Genomic DNA, 20898 nt, shown 5'->3' with positions numbered 1-20898 from the left:
TAAAACACATGCAAATATATCCCAAAACACTCGAAGATCAAAACCATAGAACACTATAAAATATTTGCAAAATTATAGTAAAACACATAGGGTACCAATCCATAAAACCTACTAATAAATCCGTATAAATATGTCAAAACACAAAGGGTACTACTTCATAAAACCCACTAATAAATCCGTATAAATATGCCAAAACACATAGGGTACCACTCCATAAAACCCACTAATAAATCCGTAAATATATGTCAAAGCACAAAGGAAACCACACCATAAAACACAATAAAGCACATGCAGGTACATAGGGTACCACACCACACAGTACACTAATGCACATCATAAAACGCACTAATATATCCATATAAATATTTCAAAACACATGGGAAACACTATACGAAACACCATAGGCACACACAGTAACACTAGTGATCACACACTGATAAATCCATGCACGAATATCCGTGGTATCAACCCGTACCAGTATATGTTTGACAGCTCGATCCGTATTCTTCGGCGGTCGCGATATGACTGATTAGATTTGACCTCTCGCGAGGTCGCGCTTGTACCGGCGCGCGGCGCGCGCAATCAAGCATGACGTTCCGCTTCACCGGTTCCGCGGCCGGCTACATTTAACTATTTCTATCTGATATTTGTTAATATTTGTTTAATTATTATTTTATATTTTACAATTGTTTATTAATCAAATTATTGTTAAATCTATTTAAATTGGTTATTTCTTTACATTTCCGCGTGGGTATATAGCAAAATTTTGTTTAATTATTCTATTAAAAATTATTTAATTATTATTTTTAATTTTACAATTGTTTATTAATCAAATGTTTGTTATATCTATTTAAATTGTTTATTTCTTTAATTTTCGCGTGGGTATATTGCAAAATTTTGTTTAATTATTCCATTCAAATTTATTTAATTACTATTTATAATTTTACAATTGTTTGTTAATTAAATTATTGTTATATCTACTGAAATTGATTATTTTTATAACTTTTATACACGGATATCCAGTAAATTTGTTTGAATTATTTAATTTTTATACAATATTAAGAGGGTAGACATGCAGTGTGGTGACATTACCGGCAAAAATGGGCCTATCTATGTAGGAATAATTTATCAACTTTTATGATTGATTCTTAATCTACATACTTGTAGCGACTTTCTAATATAGGTTTTGTAAGAATCCAGTCACTAATTAATTAATTATGAACCCTTAGGAACCCTAAAACCATCGAACTGCGCCCTACAGAAAAAACGAGGAAGTAAATTTGTAGTCTGTTTTACCTTGTCGACGTCTTTCGCGAGGAAACAATCAACGAAATCGTAGTTTTCAAATTTCTTCTACTTGGAGGCTTGTACATCATCTCTTGGGTGCTCGTTTTGTTCTATCTGACCCAAAGAATAGTAATCTGGTACCCATTTGAACACACGATTCACCGAAATGTTTATATTACGAATAAATTGATGCAGGCGAATCCGATCCGCCATTTTCTTGACGGTTGACAGACATAAATTTTAATATTTTATAACTTTTTAACGATTTGGATAATATAAGGACCAGACTACCATTCTGTTGGGCCTCTTGAAATGATCACGTAATTTGAAAACTCGTTTCTAGGGATTTTTCTAGGTTCTGTCGGTAAAGTTTTCAACGCTCGCGTAAGAGATGGAGGGATATAAAGGATGCAGGGATTCAGGGAAATCTGAAAAGAAAAAGGTTTCTTCGGGGATATAATAAAAAATCACTTAATATTTCGATGGAAGGCTTTCAATGTTTTTCTTTATAAGGGCCGCACGAATTATTAATAAATAATTTAAAGTCTTGGTTACATACGCGTCTATATTTTGTATGTATAAACATATAAGTTATAAATATATGACAGTCAAATATTTATAACTTATACACAATATGTGTGTATATATATAAATATATTATACATGATATATAATATATTTATAATATTTATAACTCTGTTCACAGTAGTTGTACAACATACACAGAGATTACAAAAGAAATAAAATTTCATTTGGCTTCGTCGGCGTAGCAGGAACAAAAATTTCCTTTTTCCTCTCATTCCGTTTATCTCATCAAGTTTTAACAAAGAATTACGAAATGAAAAGAAGAAAACATTAAAAAGAAAGAAAGAAGTTTGGAACGGATATTCCAGCGCGATCTCGGTTCGACGATTTTGTTTATTATCATTATAATATGAAAATTAATTAGCGATGTGATTTTGAGCGTTTCTTTTTCTAATATTAAAATTAAATTTCGTTATATAAGAGCGTGCGTATTAAATCACCCTCTATAATTCGTTGATTCGATAAATTACAAAAAATTTGTCCTATATTTAATACAATTATTAAATAAATTAATTATTAGATACTACACAGATTATTCTTAAGAAACAATTTTTTTTAGTACCATTGTCTATAAACACTCGATTAAGTATAAATTGAGATTATCATCGAGATTCGTTCATTAGCGCCTCATCATACCTATTCTCATGATGACTCAATAGTTAAAAAACAGATATATTTTGAGCTATGTACGTTTCGTTGGTTACAAGAATTAGGCTCTAAAATTCGCGAAGGAAACCGAGAAAGTCGTCGCTGGAGCCCAGACTTAAGAAACGGTGAAACTAAATTGACGACCTATGCTAAAAGTTACTTCAACTGGCCTCGATCCAATGAAGGACACACGCACACCTGAGTGCAAATAGTATTTGTAATAAAAATGAAATATAGCATTTTCATAGATGATAAATTTCTTACAATTTTAAAACCAAAGAAAAGGGGCTAAAAATTGAAAATTATAAATTTTTTATATAAAAATGTGAACTATGATTAACTATTGATTACCAAATTCCTACAATTTATTTCAAATACTATTTCCACCCTCCCTCTGTACCTACAAATCTGTGTGTTTTTTTTTACCATAGTCTTTCATACAGAGTGACGGCGGGTTAAAAAGAATTGTGGAAGAAAGTATACAGCTATCTATAAATACAGTGATAATCTCACATCGGTATTCCCATCGTTTCACGAGTTAACGATTAGGTCTCTACCGCTTAATTCCTCTTTTTTTTTGCACCTATACAAACACGCATCTAACACCTAAACTGATTCGCTTCCTGTATTACTAGCTATTGTATAATATCGTTGCTATAGTATATATATATATATATATATATGTATATGTATGTACAAAGGAGAACTTTCACGTGCTTACGAGCTTAGGGAGATAATGAAAACACTTGTCCTCTTCCTAACGGCAAGGGTTTTCATTCATACCAGTACATTAAGCAATTGCATTGGAATAACCATGAATATATAGAGATTGTGATCCTTGAACTTTGATATAAATTAATTAAAGTTTATATTGCAACGTGGATCATTCTTGTTATCAGTATTAGATCAATACAATTTTCAGAGACTTAAAACAAAAAATAGATTAGTTATTCCAATGCAATTTGATAATCACAAACGCCTTTCAGTGTGAGCTTAACAGTTTGACATTGCACTTAAAAGAGAAAGTATAAACATTTGCACGGAAAAGTGGAATGATTTAAATATTATTCGCGCCCCTCTTTCTACAATTAAAAAAAGGAAAACGTCTCGTTCGTTGTACCGAAACGATAGAATATACAAAATTCTCGAATAGAAAAAGAAAAGACTGGCAAATGGATGAATACACGCTTCTTCGAGACGAAGAATTCGAAAATGAACACTATGAAACTATTGGACGAGCACTAAACGAGATTCCTGGACAAACGTCCAGCAGAATACGAGGTACTTTATACGAGAACATCGTACGAACGAGTTGATTCGTCTTTTTTGAGCAAAAGACACGCGCCTCGTCAGAAACAATCCGTCGAATGGCATTATTTATGCCACTCGATAGTTTGTGGAAAAGTTTTTAACCCAATCGACCCTGTTTAATATATAATGTTATCCTACGAATTCGCCATAATTATAGTTATTTCAAATACTATATAAGTAATTTCAAAAAATTGAATAAGTAATTTGAAAAATTAAAGTTTGTAAAGTGTTTGATTTCCCAGGTCGAAAGGGTTAACAAATTAACAAACGGAGCGATAGGACATCGAACAAAAATAATCACAGTTGAAAGCACTGAGAGATTCCTTTCGTGATTGCAAGTATGGCATCGAACAACGAAAACCAGACTACCATCGTTCTCTTTACACGATATCCTTCGTTTTTCCCCTTGGTAATTAGTTGTTTAACAGTAGCCTACATATTATTACAGAGTAATGCAAAATTACGTTGCTAACTTCGAACCACCAGGACGACTCACAATTCACTAATGCAATCCGACTTGGTATAATGTATAATAGCATATAGTATATGATTTACCAATTTTCTTCAACGATTAAAATTTGTGCGATTCTCTTTTCGGTTAATTCATTTAACCATCCAGACTCGACATTTTATACCACCAATACAACTTATTGTATCTTTTAAGATATACTCTAATGCAATGTAGGCTTCCTTTTAGTTTTAAAAGAACCCATGGAGATCCCATAAAGAACCCAGGAAGAGCCTAAGCATAGAATCTTTTGCCTTCTGAAAAAAGAACAACAATTCTTAATTGATAATACAGAATGCCTGCATTATCGAGTCTGAAGGGTTAAATACCGAAAATTAGTAGAATATTAACAGCCCTCGAGTTTGTCGTCGCCAGTGGTTGAAGAATGAGAATTCTACCGCAGTTTGTACGAGTTACACGGTGTTGTATCGTGAGCGATTTAAAATTCCACTTTCAACCGATAAATGTCCTTTCAGCGTTGATCGGTTGAATTGGAACAAATGACAGATATGATTGTGTTACCATCGATTAAGAGGGTGACACCGTTATTCGTGGATTAATAATACATTTTTTCGTTACCTTACTAAGACGGGATCCTCTTAATGAGACACACCCCTTTCGTTTGCTTTAAATACGCAATAATACATAAATATTATTAGCGAATGGACTATCAAACGAACAATTGTTATTATTAAAATAAAAAAGAAAGATTTCAGAATTGATTTGAAATCGTTTAGAATTACTAAATGATTCGCTTCTAACCCTTTGACTGCAAAATATGTATACAATCAATCAAATAATTAAATATTAATAACTATTCCAATATTTTCTTATTTTTAAAATGCAAAGTTCTAATTTTAGATATATCGCACCGCAAAATACTGATGGTTCCTTTTTAGAGCGCGCCACAATCAAAGGGTTAAATATATCCTAATTTCATTTGTCAGCCCATTCGAGATATACGGATCGATTCGCCTTGGCAACGACGTATGATACAATCTTTTAAAAAAAAAAAGACAAAGAAAACTGTGCGAGAATCAAAGGCTAATATAAAATGCAAGCCACGTGATTTCGACGATTTCGACAGTATTATTATATCCGGCTACACCTGTCAGCCTCCTATTCTCGTTTACGCATCATCATCGTCTTTCTTTTATCAATTCTTTTCTCCGACGACAAAAAGAACAACAATTCCTCTCGACTTTGTATAAATATATCTTTGAGTGTGCGCGACTATTCGTGTACGTTTCATCAACAATGCGATTCATTATTTCTCTTGGAAAAGGCCTTTGGAAAATGTTCGATCAAAGAATCACTGAATCACTTGTAGAGAATAGAAAAAAAAAAAAAAATATGAAAAAGAATCGCGTACCATTTTGTGCGTATCTCAGGACGGGTTAAACTCGTCGTTCAAAAAATGATCCTTACTAAAAAGAAAGATAATTGTATACATAAGCGCATCTGCCGTGCAGACTGTAAACCATCGTCAAAAAGTAAAAGTATTATCAAAAACGTAGACATCTTAGACTAAATGCATCTATCCCTTTCGTAATCAGAGTATCCTTCAATTAATTAGGCAGATTACATTGCTCGAAATAATTGGTAGATTGTTTCGAGCAAATACAATTAGAAGAACCTATTGTAGATTGTCGATTAACAAAGAACACTTTGAATAAATCTTAGACCGTGTTTTACGTACTGCTCAAATTAGATCTCATATTAAAAGTTACCAAAATTCATGTATAATTTACCGAAATGTATCAATAAAATGTGAATAAAGTACAAAAATAACGTTGTCCAATTTTTTTTTATACAAATACTCCACTGTGCAAGATTCTAAAAAAAAAAAAAAAGAGAGATACTATAGTATAAATAGTCATTCAAGACAGCAGTCACCTTGTACTCGTTTTGAGCAGCATACATATAATGAACCAGTGAAAAGACTGCATAATCTGAATGTCTTTGAACTCGCTTCCGAAGAATCAATGGGAGCGTTTTACGATGCTGTGACGATTTCCACGCGTATACAGCATTTTTTTGTTTTTTCTTTTTCTTTTCTTTTCAATAAAGTTACTGTTATCGTTATCACGTCCCGTATGCACGCGCGCCGGTCGTGTGCACCGACTGCGCTAAGTACACATACTTATTATACACGTGGCGAATGCGTTTCTCTCAAAGCGTGCGGACAAACTTACAGCATCGACGCGTAAACATTTTCGCGCGACCCTAATTAGCACAGCGCGCGTAATTGCGTCACTGGTATTTAACGCGCAAGCACTGCACATGTGTCAACATGTAAACGGTACTCGTGTGGCCGCTGCTTAGGCGTGTGTATATCGACGGTAATTGTACTTAGACGCATGGATGCACGGATTAACACGTTGATGAATGAAGTAAGTAAAAAATAATATTACTAGTAATTTTCTTCTATCGTTTTCAATAATATCATTGGCATTATTAATATTGAACGTATTGGATCCTCAGCAAACGTATTAACGGATAACAACCCTAGAAATTTCAAAACTTTGTATCTCGATGTTCGCCATTTCGCTAAAAATTATTACAATTTCATTTCTGTATATGATAATGCATCCGTGCGGTGCATTATAAAATGCACACGAGGTTTGCACGCAAACGGACGTGTAATTCAAGATGTTTCAATATGTAACTACCTATACATATAGTTACCGTCCATCGTTTGTTCGCAGGTAAGAATAACATTGTTAAGAATTCATGAATTTTTAATAACATCAGTCTTACTGCAAGGGGACGATGACGACGCAGCGTTGACAAACACGTTTCGGTTTTAAGAATCCTCTTGAATTCGTAAGTCGCTCCTCTCTGTGCTCTGGAGAAACCTGAGAAATCTGTGCTTTTGCCGAGTGTCCTATCTTCATCTCAGCGATCGTTTCTAACATGGACAAGTGCAACGAGTGCGGTTGCAGCGTGTGATCGGCACCAAAGTCGCGGAGCCGTATCGGGCGTCTTTTTAAAGCAGCTTCGGGCAGCACCTAAGCGCCCGTCGGCGTCGTCCGCAACGACGACGTCGCACTGACGACGACGTTGGTAGATTCGCACTACTCGCGTTCATTTTGGATCAGCTGGCTGGCATCTCCGAGTTCTGACTCTGAGACAGCTCTAACAGATGACATTCTGAGAGCGGTATCTGCCTTGTACGCGCACTCTGTTTCTTCTATCATATAAATCATTATGAAAATTAATAAAAATATTAGAAATATTTATTACGTGATCGTACCTGTCTGCGAAATGGAAAACAGCCTCTGTTCTCGTTGTTGGGTGGAGGATGGTTGATCAGCAGATCAGGAGTCGGTGTGTTGTTAGGGCCTAACACGTTCAACTCTTTAAAACACTCCGTCTCGATCATCTGGAACAGAAAATAGAAGTCTGCTGTAGAATATAGAATCTAAAGAAGTTATTTGAACCCCGATCGATCGGTCAGATTTCTCTTTGAGAGGTAAAATGGATTCGGATGAACGATAAGAAGCACTCGTGTGTTCTCTCTGACGCATGTGAAATACTTTGAACACACCCTCTGATGCATTGCGATACCGTCAAAGAGAGTAAAACTTTGCTCTTCAACATGTCTGATATGTAATTGAAAATACCTCGTTCTGCCATGGAATAGACACGCTGCCGGTATTGAATTTACTGTAGAATGTGTCGTCCGTGGCGTCCAAATTGACACCTTTCACCGTGGAGAACTGTTCGATGTCTAACACATCCTTAGCGTAAACCGCATGAGGCTGGAAAGAAAATTGCGCAACGATCAGATTTTTATTTCCCTCGATCAACGAGAGCTATTGTGCGTTAACTTCGATATAGAAGTGATTTTTTTGCAGCCTGGACTAATGAAACTTTTTTATCAAAAGAAGAAGCAATTTACTAGACTAAAAATGGTCATAGTTTTTTTTAACATCCTCCTCATCAACTTCCAAGCGCAAAAAAGATTCTTCGTACCAAGAAAATCGAAGACGGCAGAAAACAACGACAATAGAATCGACTTGAACGACACCTACTCACATCCGGCACAAACGGCGGTTCCCACATACCGGCCTCGACCCTCTTCCAGTTCAAGCATTGAAAAAAGCTATGGAGCTTCACCTCCTTAGCCCCGTGTCTGCCGCACTTGCATCCCAGCCTGTTCTTCGGGCTCTTCTTCAGCAACTGCTGGCACAGACTCTTAGCTTCCTCGGTGAACTTGGTCGAATACCTCTCCTGATCTTCCTTCACCCTCCTATCCACCTCTTCCCTCTTCACCTTCTCCTTCCTAGCGCGAAACGGTGCCTGGCCTTCAATCATCTCGTACAAAAGACAGCCAAAGCTGAACCAATCTGGCGAAAATGTGTACTTCTCATTGTCGATCACTTCCGGTGCCATGTAGCCTACCGTGCCCACTCTTCCTCTCACCATGTCTCCCTCAGTGATCTCAACGGCCAGGCCGAGGTCGGAGATCCTCACGTGGCCGTGATCGTCCAGAAGAATGTTCTCCGGCTTACAGTCCCTGTATACGATCCCTTGAAGATGCAGGTGCTCCAGACCGCAGACCACTTCGGCGGCATAGAACCTGGCACGGTTGATGTCGAAGCCAGGCTCACCGCCCATGTTGTAGATGTGAAACTTTAAGTCACCACCGTTCATGATGGTCAATACCAAACATAACGCATCTTTAGTTTCATAAGCGTACGCTAACGAGACAACGAACTTCGAGTTGATCTTCTGCAGGATGTTCTTCTCGATCAACACCATCGCCTCTCCTTTTCGTTTCTTGATCCTCTTCTTTTCTAACTTCTTACACGCGTACATTTTACCCGTCGCTCGCACCTGGCAAGCGCAAACCTCCCCGAAACCACCCTTGCCGAGCACCCTGTACATGCGAAAGGTCTTGTACGTGACTGGTTGGGCCTCCAACCATTTCCACTGCAGGTACCTGGGAAAGAAAATGTACGACTGGGTCAGACATCTAGAAAACGACAAGAGTTTGGTATTCGATGGATTAGGCTTTCCTTGGTTAACAAGGAATTAGATTTAGTTTAGGTTCTCCCTAAGCTCTCCCTTAATTCTTCCAAAACTGAAGGCAAGTGGGAGAAAGTTTCTTCTCTACGCCTACTCTTAACCAAAGGAAGCCTACACTGCTTTCATCAACCCACGAAGACACAGCCAAGATTACCTATAGAAATAGAAGCTAGTTTGGAAAGCTGAAAATGGCTCTCCAGCAAGGAAGTTCTTCACGGTCTGTGCGATCTCGACGAACAGCTCCTTCCCACCGGTGCTGAGCCTCTCCTCGCATTGAGCGATCAAAGAATCGTTCAGGATGTCCACCACCTCCGAACCTTCTCTCTTCAGGTACTGCTCGAACAGATCCTTCGCCAATTCGGTCCGATTCTCGTCCATCTCGATCTCGTACTTCTCGATCGCGTCCAAGAAGAGATTGTACCGATGGTAGGCCGGTTTCTTGTCCTGGCAAAATTGCCTGAACAATAGTCGACCGATTGGCTGTTGATCCACCACATAGCTGTACCTGATATCTGGACAAATCGAACGCAAAGAGGACAAGTGATTCATTAATCCCGTTGCACTTGATGATTAAAAAAATATCAAAATATCTTAATATTAAACGAGTTTAATGCTTTTATCTCTTCGACTAAACAGGGTCACGGCTAGTATTAAATGAATTTTCCATTGTATCAGCTGGCTCTTCTGATTTACAAAATTGGGACACTGATAACACGTTTCTTTCTAAGCGAAATCTCTCTCCCTGGTGAATCCTCGTGGTTAATCAACACGTGACCCTTTGCCATACGACCCCGCTTCTCTTGGATTATTGAATCTCGAGTTGAACGAAGGCGAATAACGAGAGGAGTAGGAGGTTGGACCCCTCGGCTTCTTCGACCAGATAAGGAGCTATTGGACTCTGTTGTCTCGGTTAATTAAGCCATGATGCCGCGTCGATGGTTACTTCGTCGCCGAGGGCGGCGAGAAAACGACAGTTTCTCTTTTCGAGTGGTCCGATCGAGTTTGCTGACACAACTCGATACCACATCCTCGATTAAACCTTTTTCTCTTCAACCCTTTCGTAGACAATGGAATATCGAAACTACAATGTCTAAGACTTTTAGTGTAGTAAAAGTCTTACAACAATTCTATTCATAGAAATATTCAATGAGAGAGTTTTGCAATATTTTTATCATCATTTTAATTAATTTATTGTCATTCAGAGAAGTCGAGCCGAGAAGAACGGCAAGGTGAAACGAAGCTTTGAATTATTAATGTTAAATCCTTGATAACGAAATACGTTGAAGGTGTTGAAACGAAATTGGAAGTAATGAAAGCTTCGCGTATAATCTATGTCGACGATATCGTGGTCGTTATCGCAGACGGATTAGAATAGGAGGATTAAAGGTTCACCGATCGTCTGTCAGCCAGACGAGCGAAGTTGGAATGAAAATAACAAGATTCCAAGGCTCACCTAGCTTATCTTTTAGGCCAATGCATTGGGAGATATGTGGAAATTGGAGTATCTTCCGCCATTTCTTACTCTTTCCCTTGTTGCTGTCACCACCGCCTGAAACAAAGTTATTTATTTTCAAAGAAATTGTAATATATTACAAAGTGTTGTATTATGTTAAATTGTATGGTGTAGTAATAAAAGGAAGGAAGAAAGAACAGGTTTCAAGGTAACCATAAGACACACCATAGATTCTTAATGCAAATGAAATCGTCAGAAACCTCTTTCCACATTGGTCGAGCCATAGTTTCACCCATGGCACGTATAACCAAGTGAAATTTCAACGTCGACAGCCTGTCAACCTTCTACGGGAAGCAACAGGAACTTAACCGGTCCTACGTAAAGGCCATGGCGAAAGTATTTCAGAAAATAAATCGCGCAAGGTCGGCCTGCCACGAGGTTCATTCATCCTTTACAAACGTACGCGTTACAGCATCACCTCCGGAGCGAATACATTTGCAAATTAATGAAACAGAGTAAATTTCTATGGCTAGAAAGCGAGGAGTTTGATAAATGATTCTGATCGCCTTTAGAAAAGAGAAACACTTTCAGCTATTCTTTTTGTTCCGGTCGACCCGGTCAGAAACAGAGTACTCCTAAGATCACGACGGAGAACAACACCCTCTCTGGTGCAATTAACCCCGTACACGGTTTTCCAAGATTCTTACATAATTTACAGACGTTGCGTTAACACGGAGGTCCGCTCTTCTAGTATATTTATAAAGTTCACCGAGGCGCGATGCGATTACAGGCCCATTGACGTCGGTTGCCTCATCACGCGAGCCCATTTACCTACTTCTGACCGAGCCACGCAACAGGCTTTCGCCTCGCCACCGACAATATGCTAATTAACGCCGTTGACTACCGTGAGGGGGTCATCGGTGACCGGTACCACAAATTTAATACAATAAAATAACAGAGAAATTGCAAAATTTCAAAATTCCATAATCTACCTGACAAATTAAAATTACGCTTAATTAACGTCGCACGTCAAGTAGCACAGTACTTTTATTACATAAATAAAAAATTAAGAAAATTACTTAATACAAAATGTTAACAAGTTGCAAAAAGATAAATTAGTCGCGATACCATCAAACAGCTTCCATCAGGAACGCGAGTTTACTGCAAATCGACCGAAAGCCCTTACGCAAGGGTTGCAGAGAAGTTTCGTAATCAGTTGGCGACCGCGTTAGAAGTTTGTTTAATTAGTATTCCGTGTGGCTTACGATAAAGGAAAGCTTAGCTTCCTTATCGACGACGGCTACGGGGACGCCGCCTCGGGTCAGAATAAAATCTCCAATTACTTGCAAGGCCGCTCTTTCCTACCTCCCCCGCTCGTGTCAATGCAAGCTGCGCTTTATTGCACGCGATACAAACAGCAAGAATGTAATAACGTAAAGTATGCAGTTTAATTAGAGTTTTGTTCCCGGGACACGTTCTCATTAAGCCATTTGCATGTAAACTGTTTCAGCCTGGACCCGACCCCTCCTAATAGGAACGTAATTTTGAAACCAGCAAAGAAGTTCATGAGTTCAAATCGTTAAGTATTATTACGTTGCTTCTCTTTTTCAATACTTTTAAGTCTATTTATTAATCGATTGCTCTATGTCAAAAAATGCCACGGAATCGGCTCAGTGGACCCAACTATCGGTACGTTTAACGCTAATGACAATTTGAACACCTATATTTTTGCAAGCTGACTATCTTAGAAGGCAAATAATTGGATAATTAATAAAACTGTAAAATTAAATGACAGAGTTAACGCACTGACATAAAAAAGAAGAAGCGCGATCGCGCCGCGTGGCATTTTTCGACCGGATTTTTACAAACTAGAAAGAGCTATATCTAAACATTATAGAGTGTTTAAAAATGATACAAAGTGAGATTGTTAATTAGAGAAATATCGTTGAAATTGCATACAATCCTGGCGATCAACTCGTGACAGTCACAGACTGGATACCTAAAGGATTAATTCACTGTAATTAATCCAGATTCTCTCCTATTACGAAAACAAAACTTACTGACCGAAAACTAACGGCACGTTTCCATAGAATTCACGTGTCAGAATGAAATATCATTCGTCTAATTACCGCCGTGTACCGTTTCTACATAAATTTTCAGAAATTTATGCTCGCGTTCATCAAGCGTGGCTAAAGCACGCGTTGCAGAATCTTCTCGAAGAGAATTTTCAAAAATATTTCTCTAATACAATATTTTCTGTATTAACTCTGAATAGCATGACTAACGTGCTGCGCAGATTGAGAGAACGGTATTGTTCTCAATTACATATTACAATTACATAAGACACCGTGATACCAGAAGGTACGAAGCAAGAACCGGAAACTTAACGTCGCTGTTGATGATACGGAACCTAGATTTTGTATTTGTGCAACAGATGCTTAATGAGATCCTTTCTGTACGGTCACAGCAGGGATTCTCAGTCCAATCACGAGAATCACGAGTTAGAGAAAACGATGACAAAGAAAAGAGAACATAAGCAATAGTGTGAAAAGGATATAGTCATTTCTACAACTGTAGAATTTGATCTATATTTTAAGTGATTAAACACCTTGGGTTCCATCTTCAATCATCTAAAAGAGCTTTCTTATTGGAAAGGTGTAAATTAAAGCAATTCCAATAAAAATACAAATTAGGTGTTGGTGCAAAGAAACAGAAGCGTACACAGAAAAAGAAAAGAGTAAATAATTTGAAGTAAATTACACTGACCTTCTCTCGCTTTGAGGTATACAGTGTTCGCCACGATATTCTCCAACTCCATCAATTCCAGCTTGATCGAGTTTACGCGGCCGAATCGAGAGCGAGAAGCCTGGGGGGCGACGAGCAAGAAGAGAAAGAGCGTACGGCACAAGCGGAAGTCCGGACGGTTGCTGTCGTTTTCCGGGGTTGATCACCCAGTCGGGCTCGGGCAGACCTGCTCCCATCTGCGGCCCCAAGCACACCACCCCAGGGCCGATCAGTCCAAGGACAACGGGAAGGACGTTGACAAGTCGCTGGTCGAGCCGACTCGAGTTCCAGGTTCAAGAACGTCCGTTTTTCTTTCGTTTCGTTTTGCGTTCACACTTATCGAGCAGACTCGAGTTCGTTGACCTTTCCTTCGTACGTCGAAAACCGTCGTTTCCCGCCAATCGCGATCTTCTTGCGGGTCAGATGATTGCAACTAGGAAGGGTGGATACATTTATATAAAATAAGATTCGCTTTATCAATTTTAATGACCTTGATATAATACATCATTTTTAATCAGAATGATTTGTGGTTTTAGAGAAATGGCCACTATATACAATTTTATATCTTGATTTCTTTTAACCCTTTTGGGACAGAGCTTTTTCAACACATTCTCGTTTTAAAAAAATAAATGTTGCCGTCGGGAAACGAGAATTCTCGTTTTGCAACAGGTCTGCGCTTTCCTGATAAACTCTTTGTGAAAAACAACCCGATGCGAATGTGTTAAGCTCGCACAGAGTGTTATTAATTTGAAGTAAAAGAAGTAATAATTCCATTCGTACATATATCAAGACCATTTAAATTAATGAAATGAACCCTATTCTATATAATAATTACCGAGGGGTATTTTGCTTTGCGATATGCCGTGGATATTCCCCAATAAACGTAAAATCTGCTTATTTTTCTGAATGATGTTTACACTGTCGTGCATCCACGCAATTCTTTCTTATTCGTGCTAACGAAACAGATTGGAAGAAGAAGAAGAAGATGAAGCTTCATGGGGATGCGGCAAACGGTAAGTCGCGCGGAACGAAGCATTCAGAATCCCGTGATTCCCCTCTGATCGAGCCGCAACACGGCGCGTTTACATTAGAGAAGAGAAAACGAATCGCGCCTCTTCTGACCCGCTTCTCCCTTTAAATACCAAACGGAGATGGGGCTAACGATCGTCACAGCGGATCCCAGGCCTTTTTAGCGTGGCATTGTAAAAATGTCACGTGTGCACCGCGGATTCACGACACCTCCGGTGCACCTTGGTACAGCCTTTCACTTCTCAACTTTAAACAACGCCGCGGGAGATCCTTTCAATTGTGTTATAGGATGGATGTTCTTAAGTGCTTTCTACACCCACGGATTCGTTTCTTCCTTCTCGATATCGAATCTTATTCGATATATCTTTGTATCAGGCGATCGTCGAAGGAAGGAAGCTGATGTTCGCGCGGTTTCGTTTCAAGCCTTTATATCTACAAATTTCCAGTCTCCTTTCGTTCGTACCCAGTCGCTGTTCCGCGAAGCGTTTAATGTATTCTCCTTCGCACCGATCCCTGATGTACGTTCTGGAATGAGATTTCAGATTGGCCGTGTTATATTAGTGTGAAAGGAGTTGCGGGCGTCTGCACTGGCGTAGCTAACAATACGTCATGCCTAGCAGTTATTGCTAACGGTACAATCGTCCCTCGTTAGACGGTACAGTTTTGGAAAAATTCCTAACGGCTGTGGATTTGACGTCAGCTGACGATATACATATGACAGGGATTTGCATAATTATTAAAAATGAATATTGATATACAGGGTGCAAATTAATATTATTATCTTCCAATTATTATCCAGGTTTCAATCCACAGCACATGTGTTAATCTTTGGAACTTAAGGAGAGAATATTCGCCAAACTCTTGGATAACTTAATCAACAGAATCGTTCAGCAAACGCAAAATTCAGCTTAAGATCTGTCGAATATTCTTCTCCCTAAACGATGGAAAATATTCTTTACGTCAGTGTTTCTTTAATAGGAAGGATATATCTCGATCGTTTGCGCCGATCTTCCTACGCCGTGAATGAATTTAAATAAAAAAAAAAGAAATCACTATGCTAGTCGCGCTTCCTGTCGGTTATCTGACTCGCAGAAAAGACGACGACGACACGCACTTATCTAAGCGCGTTCTGCATACGAAATTACCAGGCGCACATGTGCGTGAACAGTACGCGCAGCAGGTGCGTTACGCGGATAAAGATAACGACGCGACTAACCGCACCGTCGGCGTAGTATTTGAGACGCGGGTAATCTAATAACTTTTCTTTTTTCTAAGAACCGATTCCTATCGACGATCGACCGGCCGTCTCTATGGACTGTCTTTGTTAATTGGACGCAGTGGAATGTCTCTGAAGAAACTGGAAGCTATCTAAATTAGAAAAAAAATTAAAATTAAAATCCATATAAAACTTTCAAAAATTGAATAAATTTAAATATAATTATTACAATTTATGCAATTACTATTTTTTCTAGAAGATTGTAAAATTATAGAGCAGGTACATTTATTCCACCCTGTAGATTCTACGTTCTCCACTTGAGTCTAGTTAACGTATCACTCAGCCATTTTCAATCTATACGTCCTTCCAACCCTTTCGTTCAATCCGAGTTACAGTCATTGGACGGACTGTGTCGATGGAATTAAATTCGAACCAGATAGATTCTCGTCAGAGTGGATTTTACAAGTTGCCGTATCAGACTGGTAAATCCTATTAAAATACACCGGCCAAACGAACGAGATAATTTGACATGAGTTTTAAATTAAGTAACGGCTGGAGGGAAAAGGAGTCGGAGAACGGGAGGAATCGTTAAAGGTTTTAAACGATTTTTCTCGATGACGCGATTCCGGTTTTGCGAAACCGGATTAGGAAGCGGCGAGTGGCGACGATAACGACAGGGAAAAAAAAATGAATAACGCGCCACTGCGAAGGAAATAACGATAGTCGCTGGTTTTCCTCGTATTCTGTATCTTCCAGCCAGATAAAAAGTGTTCCGTCGCGAAATAGCAGAACGGGGTGCAGCTTGTATGAAATCGAGATTATAACCGATCGTCACCGCGATATCGCGCGCTAATACAAAAATTTAATCCAATATTTGCGGTGCGTATGGCCATCGCGGTATCCGTTGTTTGCGGAAATAAAAGGCGTGTTGGGGGACGGTTTATAAATGGCCGGAGACACCAGAAACTACGAGATGATATTTATTTTCCGTCGACTGGTAGGATTATACGCGGAAATAGAAACTGCCAATAATCGATCAATCGTGGTAGTTCGTCCCGAGTACGTACACGGGGAGGGGACATTGATAACCGTTAAAAGCATTCCCGATGTGTCAGTCGGTAATGCGTTTCATACGTAACCAACGGTATATCGGTAACGTAACTGACAGAGACAAACGGAAACAACGACGTCCAAGCAGAGGAGAGAGAGAGGTTTTGGAGAGAAAATCGGTATGAGAAATAGAATATCAACCCTAAACGCATAAACGTTCGTTTATCTTATTAACCCCCAGCGATTAGGTTAGTGGGTAAAAAATAAAAAAAAATACACAATGACAGGAGAGGAAAAACGGATGAAGAGAGAGAAAATTAATTCTTCCGTATCAACGTGAACAGGTCTCGGACAGGAAACAGCGATCAACGCGCGACAAGAAACAATGATAAAAGCCCTGATGACACAAAACATGTAACGCAATTTCCAGTAATACGAGGAGCTAACCCTTCATATTCTGCTGATTATTTAAAGCAATTTTGAATTTTTTAAATATCAGCATTCAGATATTGAGAAATAACATTGTCGATAAGGAAATTGAGAATTTACAACGCCATCGTGGGTTGTTATTGATTCATTATAACGATAGATCCTTGATTTTTATTATATCTACATTGGAACCCGTCCAGCGGTGATCTAATGGAAAAATTTCAAACGAATTACCATTGTCGAGATGCAAATTGTTTACCTATATTTGCCGTCTGACGCAAGTCAAAGAATTTGTAAGAAGTAAACATCGAACAATGCAACACCATCGACGTCTCACAATCGATATATGAAAATCGAAATGTATATCGGGCGATATACCTGACCGTCGCGCGTCGGAGGGAAACCTCGCTCGACGGGTCTACGTGGAGTCTGGTTATTTTTCTTTTTCCCACGAAACAAAGCTGAATTTTGATGGTAACGATAGGTTAGGGAGGAAGAGATGCCGGTAGAAGCACGCGGTTAGATGTAACGAAAGGATGCGGAAAGCACGGCAACGAAAAAGGGACGATTGAATGAGAGACAATGAACGCCGATGGCACCGCGGCCGCGCGGGCGAGTTCATTGAAAGGGAGAACGAACGAGCGATCCTTAGCCCGCGAATCGAGACGCATTTGTGACTGACAGCGCGTGTACACCGAGCACAAAATGCCTCTTGTGCGTGTGCATCAAATTGAGAAATCAAACGTTAGGGAACAGAGTGAACCCTTTGTCCGTCGCAGACTGAAAACACTTACGTCGGGTGTATTTCGACCGAACAGCTTAATTTGACACCGGCTGCGTTGCTCGCGCTTCTGTTTGTCCCTAGTTGTTTTATGGAAACCGGGAATAACGAGAAATAAATACGCGAGATGAATTAAATGCACCGCCGATGGCGAGAAAAGATTTCCGGCACCTGCTCGTAGGTGCATTTGAAACAAAGATAAAAGAAACTCACCGAGGAGAGCTCGAAAAGAATCCCGCCTAAAATATTCTCGTGATCGAAACGTGAGTCGGCTACCGTGCGATCACGAGACGCCGCGCCGGTGTCTCAAAATTTGTCACGCGAGACAACACGCGAGCGAACAGTCTTGAAATGTCGGAATAGAGACGCGTCTATGAAAAAAATGTTATCTAATCGTACGCTAGAATACGAGATATATAATTTAGAATGATACGCATGCATTTTGAAAAGATAGAAAAGGAAGAAAGTTGAAGACGAACCAATTCGAAGAGAGAGACGCCGTTACCGACGGAGCGTGTGGTGTCTCGCACGTCACGGAGGCACGAGTCGGTGCGATACGTCGTTTCTTGAAACACGAGACGGGCGTAAACGATCTTACGATGCTTTTCAACAGGGGTAGGGCAACACCGGGTTAGAGAAGGGAGGCACACGTATGGTTTCTGTACACCCGGTAGAATGTAACACACACCGATAGCAGAGCACCGCGCGGTCTGAACGGCGACACGAAGAAAGCGCAATGGCCGACCGCTGCACCTCCGGTGGTAGCTTTCGATCCTTCCCGGCCACGAGGAACGGTATCACACACTCTTTGGATCCGTTCGATGAAACGTCACAGGCGAACGAAACGGCTCGATCGTGTTGACGGAATCGCGATTAAAACCGTGGGTGTTTTTTTTTTCCGTTTTCACAACGCAGCCAGGGACGGTTCGTACTGTCCGATCATATGAACCCGCTGCTGCCACTCGCACCAGACCGCCACGCACCGTCCCGTCCGCTGGATAAAAACCGACTGACTGGCATGCTCCGTTTCGAGTCGCGATGCACCGCCACGGATGAAGAGGTTAGGTGGAGGGGACATGTTGGGACACCGAGGACGACGCCTCCACCCGAATCGGTGCGACAGAGACGAGGATAGACGCGCGGACGACTCCGATTGGGCGTGGTAGAGTCCCTAGGTTCGTCTTCAGATACCGACTGCGGGTGCAATCTTCGCGTCCGCCATCTAGACTCATGGTTCGCGCGGTAAATTTGAACGCAACCACTGAGATTCGATATAATCGAAGTTTGAACTAAAAGATGGTTCATTTTTAATTTCAAATCGTTCAGTCTCGAGTATAAATGCTAAATGAGTTGATTAAGCCACATTAAAAAGAAAAAAAAGGTTTTTTGTACGGAAGCGTCCCCGTTTAAAGCCACGTTTGATAATAGCAGGATTTGCAAGCGAATTTAAATTGCATCAGCATGGAACATTTATACTGTAGCGTTATTAATTTGTTTAAATAAATAATTAATTTGTATTTCCTCTAATGCATTCATAGCAACTGGTATGCAATTACCGTTAATACGTTACAGCAAATTCATTCTGCATAAAGAAAACAATAATTTAGAAAAATAAAAATGTTAGCGCTATACAGATCGGTAAAAGAAGCGAGTCACTGTAATTTACTTGCTGCCACCCGCAGAGCTTACTATTCACCAGCCTTTCATAAACAACTGCACGGTAGATCGTACACGTAATCGAGGCATTTTGAAAAAGGACAAAAAGAAGGAAATAGACACATCGTATAGTACCGTGTAGTATCTGTTGAAATCTCCAACGTGAGATGACGCGGCGCGTACTACTGCTAGCAAAGTTGCCGCGCGTTTTTCACGTACGTACCGCGCTAAAATTATCCCCTTCGCATACGCAAGAACGAACAATCCAAGAAGCAAGGCTGGAGCAACAATGCATCTGGTGTATCAGTCATGTATGTCATTAATGGTTGCGGTTGCGGTTAGAAGGCATCGAGAACTATAATTCAACTGGTCGCGATATAGCGAGTTACACGAGACACCACGATTTACGATATTCATTATTGCTGCCGAGGCAAAAAGGCGATCCAGTTTTTTTTTTCTCACGTATGCAATTTTGTAATTTATCTTTGAAATTTAATAAACCTTTCCTTCCTTTCTATAACAACAATGTTATTAATTAAAAATGTTCTAAAATATCACCTCACCTGTCCAAATATAATTGGGACGCGTTTCAGCAGGGGTGAAATAAAAATTTCCTCCTAAATCACATCGTTCCCGGTTTAATTTTCAGCTGTGCCGTGAAATTTCGGTCGGCTTTCGTTCGAGTACCGTGCGGATTTAAGAAGCTCTTCTTCATCCCTCGCCATCACCCCTAACACAAGTATGCCTCATATCAGAAGTATGTCAAGAATTTAGCCGTGGGTCGTTTTCACTAATAGCTTACGATAATTGGTTGGTCGTGTTACGCGACGAAACGAACCATGTCAAAAGCAGCCTGTTACTTGAATTATGCCGATTTTTTGCTTCGTCCTCGTCCGGCTGGCGACGGTGAGGTCACGAACAAGTGGAGAACGGTGAAAAAGTTTGAACGAAGCGAACCAGCTCATCCAGCCTCTTGTCTATGAAATTCATCATCATCTTTTTTGCATATTTCACGCTCCGAATTTGTTAATCCTCCTCCCGACGACTCGTTCAGCTGAAAATTGAAAGCTTCGTTAGTTAAACTTCCGAGTAACAACGGTCTTACGATTCTTCCCGTGTTTTTTTCA

The 20898-nt window shown here is 39.8% G+C and overlaps 1 protein-coding gene across 5 annotated transcripts; it reads right to left on the bottom strand.

Annotated features, from left to right (window-relative positions):
* Positions 1-5673: 5673 nt before the first annotated feature.
* Positions 5674-20789, bottom strand: Gprk2 (G protein-coupled receptor kinase 2). 5 transcript variants are annotated; one of them, XM_034323970.2, is made up of 10 exons: positions 20574-20781; positions 20335-20501; positions 14446-15164; positions 13593-14043; positions 10827-10922; positions 9528-9885; positions 8381-9287; positions 7966-8103; positions 7596-7724; positions 5674-7532 (listed from the first exon to the last, which is right to left on the bottom strand). In XM_034323970.2, exons 4-10 carry the CDS (start codon positions 13642-13644, stop codon positions 7437-7439), a joined length of 1776 nt encoding a protein of 591 aa, XP_034179861.1. In that variant the 5' UTR covers positions 13645-14043; positions 14446-15164; positions 20335-20501; positions 20574-20781; the 3' UTR covers positions 5674-7436. The 5 variants fall into 5 exon arrangements, 4 of the variants coding, with proteins under 4 accessions (XP_034179861.1, XP_034179862.1, XP_034179863.1 ...); XM_034323971.2 differs by lacking the exons at positions 20335-20501; positions 20574-20781 and adding an exon at positions 18595-19265; XM_034323972.2 differs by lacking the exons at positions 20335-20501; positions 20574-20781 and adding an exon at positions 18804-19265.
* Between the last annotated feature and the right edge of the window lie 109 nt (positions 20790-20898).

This window comes from Osmia lignaria, chromosome 11, assembly GCF_051020975.1.
Source record: "Osmia lignaria lignaria isolate PbOS001 chromosome 11, iyOsmLign1, whole genome shotgun sequence".
NCBI lineage: Eukaryota > Metazoa > Arthropoda > Insecta > Hymenoptera > Megachilidae > Osmia > Osmia lignaria.
Note: the sequence above shows the minus strand (reverse complement) of the source record. Positions and strands in the feature narration are given on the sequence as shown.